The 9382-nt window shown below is 39.7% G+C and overlaps 1 protein-coding gene across 3 annotated transcripts; it reads right to left on the minus strand.

Moving 5' to 3' along the window:
• Positions 1 to 494: 494 nt before the first annotated feature.
• macc1 (MET transcriptional regulator MACC1) lies at positions 495 to 7748 on the minus strand. 3 transcript variants are annotated; one of them, XM_017309282.2, is made up of 6 exons: positions 7214 to 7748; positions 6458 to 6506; positions 4611 to 4733; positions 2479 to 4532; positions 2156 to 2344; positions 495 to 1254 (listed from the first exon to the last, which is right to left on the minus strand). In XM_017309282.2, the coding sequence occupies exons 2-6, from the start codon at positions 6468 to 6470 to the stop codon at positions 1051 to 1053; spliced, it is 2583 nt and encodes an 860-aa protein (XP_017164771.1). In that variant the 5' UTR covers positions 6471 to 6506; positions 7214 to 7748; the 3' UTR covers positions 495 to 1050. The 3 variants fall into 3 exon arrangements, with proteins under 3 accessions (XP_017164771.1, XP_017164769.1, XP_008430698.2); XM_017309280.2 differs by lacking the exon at positions 7214 to 7748 and adding an exon at positions 6613 to 7207; XM_008432476.3 differs by lacking the exon at positions 6458 to 6506.
• Positions 7749 to 9382: the final 1634 nt, after the last annotated feature.

The following is a 9382-nucleotide window of genomic DNA, read 5'->3' on the forward strand; positions in this document are numbered from 1 at the left end:
CCTATTTCATTACAATCGTAGATTCAAAGGTTTTGTAATCCAATTTTTATTATGGAGATATTTTTAATATAGTAATCCTTCTTGATTTTTGAAGTTCTATTTGTGGTTAACAAATAAAAAATTGGTCCTACAACCTATACAGACATATATTCATTCTCATTTCATTTCCACCACCCCGTGTGAATGATGAAAATAAAAGTTGGTTTGTCTGCACATTACATTAGATCACACTATTGTTTAGGACAAACTTAATTAAATGAAGATACAGCCACTGTGTCATTTATTTCCTTTATTAAATTATAATATTCCTACTTATCTAAAATATCATAGTAAAAAAATCACATATATATGTAAAAAACGCAACCTGTGACACACAGAAGGCACCTTCTTTTGTTTAAGCATCTTATGTAACTTTTCCTTTGGTAAACAGTCTTATTTTCACCACAAACCTAAAAAAAAAAAAAAGAAATTCAGACTTTTACTTTAACAGTGTCTTTTTTTTTTTTTTTTTTTTTACAATTTACTTAAAATGTATTTAAAAAAAAAAACATGTCCACAAGTGCAATAAAAGATGCAGGCCATAATATCATTTAAAAGTCAAAAGATTCCACTATTGATTTGATGCATGAATAATCTCAAATGCAGTGGATTAAAATTATGAGACTGCTGTTTAATTATTGAAGATTTGTAGAAATAAAGTGCACTTTGAATGGGAAAATGTTTACAGAGCAATTTCTACTATGTTTAAAAAATAACACAAAGGGTCCTACACCAGTTGAAATTATTAATAAAAAGGACATCAGTAAGACACTACTGACATCATAAACACGAGCAAAATTACAATTTCCTCTGCACATATTCGACATTTGCACAGACATCTTCAACACTTTTAAATCACTGCCTGCCTGGACTTGTTAGTTATGGTGTTTCGGAAAATTTCAGCTAAAGTGAAATTCTCTGAGAGTCCTGTGTCTCAAGCGAAGACGTCGGAACGTAACATGTTTAGTGCTTTTCACACAAAGCCTGTTTCAGAACAGCAGCGTAAAACATTCAGGGTTCTGGGAAAGCTGTTTCTTGAAAGATGTCAAAGCAGTTCACTGTGATGAGCACACCGGTCAGATGCCTCCACTGCCTGGTGATGGGGCTTTTCATTTTGTCCAGGGCCAGGTGAAGCTCCTGGATCATGTCCTTGTAGCTGTCTCCATAACGAAGGCTCCAGGCGTACAGGAAGTCATAGGCAGGCTTCCACATGGACTGTCAAAGAACACGATTTAAGATGTAATAATGATCAGAAATGTTAAATGTTAACAATTATAAAAAATGTTTTGAAGTAAAAGAAACATTCATCCTAATGCAAGAACAAGTCAATCATGAAACAGAATAAAAAAATGTCAGACTATCTGTAAAAATAAACATAAAAATAACAAAATAAGTGTTAGAAATATTTAGTATTTTATCGTATGTTTGCTGTTTTTGATGTGTGAAGTTGATTTAATGGTGCTGCATATCACCATTGTTTTGTGAGTACATCAGTTCCTGCATTGCAGCTACAGGAGGAAACAAACAGGGACTGAATTCAGCACTCACACTCTGCACTACTCAGCTTGGATGAGGTGCATCAAGACTGTGACTCAAGATAAAACAACAGAACAGTGACACTATGTAATTAACACAAGATAACAGAATAAGCTACATAACTGGGGACCACCCTAAAAAGAGAGGGTACGGCAGAACGTGCTTTAGAGCGGTAGGAGATTGTAACTGAAGTACATATCTGTCCGTTCTCCTTGCATGTAAATCTAAAACTCTCTTGTCTTTCTCCTTTTTGCGTGATGTTTGAATGTTGCAGGTTGTTTGAACCTGAGAATAAGTAAGCTGAGGAAAAACTGGATCCCGAAACCAGACAATAACCTAAAACCATGTCAAATAAATCCACCAAGCACTGGCTGAGGATTCAAAAAAAAAAAAAAAAAAAAAAGGAAAGTCCTCCAATGGCTAAATCAAAGCCCAGGGTTGTACCTCTGTACAATAAGTGGTAGAAGAATGAATTTAATTAATGAAACAAATTCACTTCTCATGTTTTAGTTAATTGAGATGTACACATAGGTGATACATGATAAATCCAGGAAAGAATAATGGTGACTGTTAAACTGACCTGCTGACTGACTTCATCGTCCTTCCCTCGGTGTGGAGCTTCATAAGCAGCTATCTGAGTGCTGGTTAGTTTTCCCATCTTCTCTGCAAGCTCCCGCCATCGAATCCCCAGCTCCACAGCTGTCGACAGAATTACTGTGTTCTGAATGAGCTGAGCCACTAGATTCACATTGTTCATCTTCAGTAGCCCCTTGATGATGAAAAAAACAACAACAAAAAAAACACAAACAATATTTTTACAAGGGTACAGAAAGGCTTTACTAACGCAGCATGGACAGACATGAGTTTGATGAATTTGACTGAAAGCCCTTTTTATGCACGTACCACCATTAGCTCATGCAGGAACTTTTTCCTTGACCTCTCACTGTGGCAGTCCTCCTTCAGCTTTTCCAGGACGCAAGCCACCTTGTCGGTGTCAGTTTCTGCATATCTTCTCTTAATTGTTTCCAGAGGTTCGCTTTTGTATTCCAAAGCATCTGCGAAACCTCTCCAGCTTGTGATGTGCTGAGTGACCAATGTCTGGATGGCAGAATACATGTACGTGAGCTTCCTGAAGGGCAGCGTCATGTTGTTCAAAAGTACTGCTGTGGTCACTTGAGCATCACTGAAGTCCATCACCTGCTCCACTGCTATGAGTTTGACGTTTCTGCAGTGGACCAAGCCAATTCTGCCTCTGAGGGATCCGATGTACCACTCTTTCACCTTCAAATTACCGACTGACCTGACGGTCTCTCTAGAAAGCAGAGCCACGGTTTCACCCTTAAAATACTCCAGGAGGTATTCAACGCGTGGCTGACGTAAAACCGTCTTTAGGGCTACCCCGTACCACTGCAGGGTCAGTGGCGTGTCTTTGAATTTGGGTAAATCTGAATCGCTTTCCTCTGGAATGGAAAATGTTGTTGCAATATCAGTCTTTCTTTCCACATTCTTTGGTTGCCTCTTCTCTGACCTGATGGGTGGTGCAGGAGGGGAAGAAACCTGAAAGTCAGCTGTCGTTGACGACGAGTTTGATTCTACCACTTGTATGTCTAACTGAAAAGGAGTCATCTCTGCTTTCCTAGGGCAAGATACTGATACTGGTAGATGCAAAACTGTCCCAATCTTGAGCTGACTTTGCCTGACGTGTTTCACTTTGTCCTCAGAGTTGATTCCAAAGTTCGAGCCCTTGACATCCACCCCTACAGTAAAGTCCTTCAACTTGTCTGGTTTGAATGAGTGTTTCCCCCAAAGTTGCAGCACAAGCGGGGGCAGGTTTTTATTACCTTTGCATACATCTGAGAAAGGAAGCTTAGGTGGAACATCTTCGTGACAGCAGACGACTATTACAACCTTAAATGATGGATGGATGAACCTTGGGCCATAGACCGCAACGGTGATTTGCCGACTGAGGTAATCCCAAACTGATGTGGTGGGTGGCTGCAGAGCAGAAGCCTCTGCCACTGCTATCACAAAAAAATGAGTCTTCAGATCCTGGAGTTTCATCCGAATCCAGTTCTTGTCAACATAGCAGTCGTTCATTTTGGTGTACGGGCCCTGTCGTTTGTTAGACACCATTCCAAACACGGTGGTCATCACCTGACTTTGGGGGTTGTCCTTTACCTCCCCTGAGAGTTTCATATCCAAGGACAAGCACTCCTTTGTGTTGATGTTGCTCAGAAGCACCTCGAGAAGTGGGCTCATGGTTGTTATGCAGTTATTGTTGAGGCCAGGAGGAGGGTCCAGCATGGCTTTCAGGGTCACTTCCTGAACTTCTCCAGGCAAAACGTGCCCTTGTGGGACATGAATGCTGATTTTGGATTCGGGTAACTGTATCGAGCCGCCGCTGTGGTCAATCTTGCTAATAACCTGAAAATGTGTGCCCTGGGTCTGGGCCCACCCAGGGCTCTGGCTCATCACATTTAAGTCCAGGCAGGAGCGGGTCAGCTGCCGGTGGCTCAGCCAGGCCATCTTATAGGCCTCTCTGTCATTCTTCAGCCACTCAAAGTCTGGGCTCAGTACAGGCCCAGGCGGTCTGGAGTCGTTCCTAAATTGTGGCTCCTTTTTCTCCAGATCACTGAGAATGTCTGAAGCACTCCTCCATCTCCCAGACTGGTTGCTGGTTTTGAGTCTGTTCACACTAAAGTTCCCAATGCTGCCTTCATCAGAAGATATGCTTGTGCCGTCATCATTGCCATCATCTGGATGTGCTGTTTCTCCTTGTTTTACTTCTGACCCATTGGAAGTTGGTTTACATGTGTCACTGTGAACAATATCGTCAAGGAATGGATTGGATCCATATAGATTTTTCCAAAACGGGTTTTTGGTTTGAGAGGACATTGATTTTTCTGGACGTGAAAACTGCCAGTCTGATGTCTGCTTTCTTCCCGGTACAAAGCCACCTTTAAGAGAGGAGAGCTCGGTCAGTACGTCTTTTAGGATATTGAAACATCTTTGAGTATTTTTGTCTAGATATTTACCATTCAAGTTATCACTGGATGATGTATCATCACCGAGATCAATTAATGTGCCCTCAGATCTACTCCTCATGATACTTCCAACCCGACGAAATGACATATTCCTTTCAGCTGCCATGTTGTCATCTGTAAACAGGAGAACTGCATTAACTTAATGTTTGTCCTCAGATACAGTTAGCCTGGCAAGACACAAGTGTATGTGAGGAATCATAAAATTTGAGAAAACTAATGATAAACAAGGGGCTGCACAGTGGCGCAGTTGGTAGAGCTGTTGCCTTGCAGCAAGAAGGTTCTGGGTTCGATTCCCAGCCCCGGTTTTTCTGCATAGAGTTTGCATGTTCTCCCTGTGCATGTGTGGGTTTTCTCCAGGTACTCTGGTTTCCTTCCACAGTCCAAAAACATGACTGTCAGGTTAATTGGTCTGTCTAAATTGCCCCTAGATGTGTGTGTGTGCATGGTTGTTTGTCCTGTCTGTCTCTGTGTTGCCCTGCGACAGACTGGTGACCTGTCCAGGGTGTACCCCACCTCTCACCCAGAACATTAGCTGGAGATAGGCACTGGCAACCCTCCCGACCCCACTGAGGGACAAGGGTGTCAAGAAAATGAATGGATGGATAATGATAAACAATGATCAGAACAAAAATGTATTTTGTTTGTTTATGATATCTTAGTCTAATTTATGAATAATCCATTCACTGAAAAGGGGTTTCTCCAGTCAACCCAGTCAATCCATAGCAGACAACATGAGGTTTCAAGGAACTCTGTTACCAGTAAATTGTCTCAAAGACACAGTCAAACCAGACATTAATTGGTTAGTGAAACTTGACAATAGAGAAGCTGCTAATTTGTTGTCATTTGTAGAAAGAACTAAACAAAATACAGTTTGACAGGCCTGAAATAAGACTTTATTCTTAACAGTGTCACTCCTATTGTTGTTAGGATTCCAGGTTGTTGAGTTGTTTTGGTAGTTTGATTTCATTCTGTTACATTCTTACTTTCTTTAGGTTTGTCTTGTTCTTGTTTTCCTTTAGTTCAATACTTCTGCAATCAGTTAGTTAATCAGCCCAGACCTTTTGTTCAGCATTCAACCTCCAAAAGTATGTAAGCCTGTCATTGTCAGTCACTCCTCTCCGGATTCTCTCATCTACTTCAGCTTATTTTCTCGTCTGCTCCCCCTGGATTTATGGTTTATGTTCTTTTTGGGGTTCCTTGTTTTCTTGTGAGGATTTTTTTTTGTTCTTCGTTTTCTTATTAAATATTCCACACAACTCAACATTTCAAGCCTGCTGCAATTGGGTCCCTCAAATAACTACATCATGACAGTTATTGGAAAAAAAACCTATTGCATTACTGGATGCTTAACCAAAAGGATGATAAATCTTTCAGGTCCTGTGGCTGTGACACAGGACCTGTTCAGGAAGTTCAGGAAGTTTGTCTCTTTTCTCAATGACAGAACATTTAGACAGCCTTCAGCCTGTTACCTCTTCATTTGCCCCACACCCCACCCCTTGTCTAAAGTACACAGTTCAAATTCTATTATCAAGTACTGAACAGAGAATCATAGAAAAACTAGCCAAAGTCAAAGGAAAACATTTGAAATACCTTTAGAAGGGCTAAAACAACTGTTAATCAAAAATAATTTATTTTTGTATAAAACAAATCTGGTAGTTTTATTATATATATATATATATATATATATATATATATATATATATATATATATATATATATATATATATATAGACACACACACACACACGCACACGCACACATACACACACACACAAACAGTGAACTAAAACTTTTGCACAGTACAATAAAGCCTTGTTTTTAGTCTCTTAGTCTCTTACATTCATCGCACATTTCAATTCTTGTTGGACCGGTTCACATAGGGTTTTCCTGTATGAAGTAACGACAAAAAGTAGATTCAAATTAACCTCGGCTGCCAAACCCCTTGATTCAAGTAGGATCATATCAAGAATAATAATCAGTTGTACTTGCTTACCAGCTATTTGCTTGTTTATAGGCTTTAAAATGTTTTCCTTCTGACTTGAGTTATTGTTGAAGTCTCAGATGTTCCTCTCTGTTTGTCTAGTAGGAAAGTGTTTCAAACCCCAGAATAAAGCCTTAGCTCTTCACTGTGTCACTCGCTTGTGTAAAATAACACAGCCTTTTGAACACTTGGCATAGTGAGTCAGTCATTAATTATGTGTTTTCTTACATCAATGCACAAAAACAGGTCGGTCTTGTTGAGCACAGGACACAGAAGTTGCTTCTCACTGAGCTCCAAAGAACATCAGAACTACTTGGAAACAGTCTATTAGGAAGACTGACAGAACCACGTTTATTCTAAAATGAGTAATCCAATTAATATGACCATAAACATGTTTTGCTTGCTACATTATATGACAAAAAAAGGCAGGGTCACTGATCTTGTACTAATTTTTACACTAAATGTCACTGTAAAGTCTGAGCAGGTGAACAACCCACTGAGTAGTTACAGATTAATAAAGCCTGCCATTAAAACCCACGCTTCCTATTATTCAACTCCAAAAAAAAAAAATCACATTTACTTGGAATAAAAAAAAATGAAAGCTGGATCTTACCGCCAACACCAGATGTTTTATTGGCTTAAAGAGACCTGTCTCCACTCATTAACTCTGAGCTTCAAAGAAGATCACCAAGCCCTCCTCGGCTCTGTTTGCTCTCCCACGCAGAGAGCATTTTGGGACTGGAAGTTTAAACAATCACAGGGACGCATGCCTGAGGAGTGGCTTTCCGCGCGCGGTAACTACATTACCCAGAGTGCAACACCGTGTTTACGTCCATGAACACCTGAAACTGTGTGTTCACTTCAGTTTCGACAAGAGCGAGAGATTGGTGATAAGCATGCAGTAGGGATATTGTTCTCTGACAGGTTCCACAGACATTTAGCCTGACATATACTGGGCTAGTTTTCTAATGTTTGAAGTAAATTATCCAAGCGTAGAAACTACTGTCCCGCTTGAACAGATTTTCATCTCCTTTTATCACAGCCAGGAACAGTTTCAGTAACAATTTAATCTCACTACAGGGTTTAGTATACTCTGTGCTACATTGATTGCAAACAGTGCTTGGTCTTTATACGACCAAAAAAAAAAAAAAAACCCCAAATATCCAGGTTTCAGTTGTTTGTATTGTCTAGAAGTGAAAGCCTTGTTCAGCTATAAGCAGTTCTTAAGGAATGCAGCTAAGTATTTCTAAGTAGATTATCTCCTTTCAAGTTATTACTCCGCTGTCTGAAGAAAACTGTTTTTGTCTAAGTCCTGCGATACTGAAAAAAATAACTTTTCTAACATAATTTCTTTTATTGCTGCATGTTAATCAGTGCTGCTATTTGTACAGTGTTCTCTAAAAAATAGGATAAACCACAGTAGTATTGTGGTGAGTTATTATTTTTTCGTTAACATAGGTATATTTGTTTATTCACAAATGCATGGTGTTTTGTGGGTTTTATTTTACTCTCAGGGATATTTGCATGTCCAGGTAATCGCTGACGGAAGTAAGAAATGTTAGTTACTCATAGTGACCACTTGATGGCGCCATTTCACTGTTCTTCCGGTGCATAACTCTTGAGGCGAAATTGCATTTGGTTTCCAAACTTATCCGCATCTTTTATTAAGCCAAGCATTTGTGACTGAAAATGTTGGTGTACGGGACTGAAGGCTAGATTTTAATTTTTTATATATCCCCCTGAAGGCTTATCAAATGTGCTAATTTATAACTGAAGAAGAACACAAGCTGTGCTGCTGTACGACCAACTATTCTTGACATGCTGCTGTCTGTTAGTGGCACTCTGAGAGGCGTGGTTAACCTACCTGCTGAGTTTATTGTTTGTGGTTGGTACCATGAATAACCTTTGCACAGAAAATTTGCATAGCTTAGGCTTTTATTTTTATTTTCATTTTCACCCTGTTTCCTTTCACATGAGTGACATTTTTTTTCATCTGGGTTAACGGTTAGAATTTTGAAGGCTCTTAATTTGCATATATGTAAAAAAAAAAAAAATAATTTGTCTCTGGTTGAAGTGTTTTTTTTTTTTTCATTATTTATACACTTGAAGCTGAAGTGGCCTAATATTTGTTTTACTGAGTCATGAAATAATGTTGTTAAATCCATGTTAGGAGCCTTTCACTCTGAGGTTATATTCCACTCCCGGCTGTCATGTAAATTAATTTTAAACTGTTCAACATCCTGTACAAACACAGCCTTGGCAGTCTTGCTGAATTTACTGTTAATTATTTGGACTAACCTCTGGAACGTGTCCAACTGCTTTTCCCAGGAGACTCGCTGGCTTGATGACAGTGTGGTTGGCGGTTCAAACCACAAAATTGGCCCCAGATGCATCATCACAGAGAGGTGTGCAAGAACACCACAGGGATTAAAAATAAAAAATAAAAAATGCACCGTATCATAAGATTCAGCTGAAGCTTTATTCAACAGGATACATCATTAGAATCACTAATGCTTTCATCCAGTTTGGCTTTATAACCATCCTGTTTTCCAAGAGACTGAATCAAAGCTGGGAGGTTTTTCTTGTGGTCTCCCCCGTCCCCACTTGGCTGTTTTCCTTCCTTTTTCCTTTTCCTGGCACTCGGGCACTTCCTGAGGCCATCTTAATTTAAATCAGGCCTGTGGTTGGACGTTCCTCTGAAGACTAACTGACACCACAACAGTCTGGGAAGGTGATAATAACGCAACAACACAGGGCAGAAAACACAACATGCGGGGCAAAT

The sequence above is a fragment of the Poecilia reticulata genome, chromosome 16 (assembly GCF_904066995.2).
Source record: "Poecilia reticulata chromosome 16, P_reticulata-male-v2, whole genome shotgun sequence".
NCBI lineage: Eukaryota > Metazoa > Chordata > Actinopteri > Cyprinodontiformes > Poeciliidae > Poecilia > Poecilia reticulata.

Coding starts and splice junctions, on each gene's coding strand:
- macc1 (XM_017309282.2), bottom strand. Junction 2,345..2,478: donor TCCTGCATGAGCTAATGGTG/GTACGTGCATAA, acceptor TTCATCATCAAG/GGGCTACTGAAGATGAACAA. Junction 1,255..2,155: donor ACGATGAAGTCAGTCAGCAG/GTCAGTTTAACA, acceptor GTTCTTTGACAG/TCCATGTGGAAGCCTGCCTA.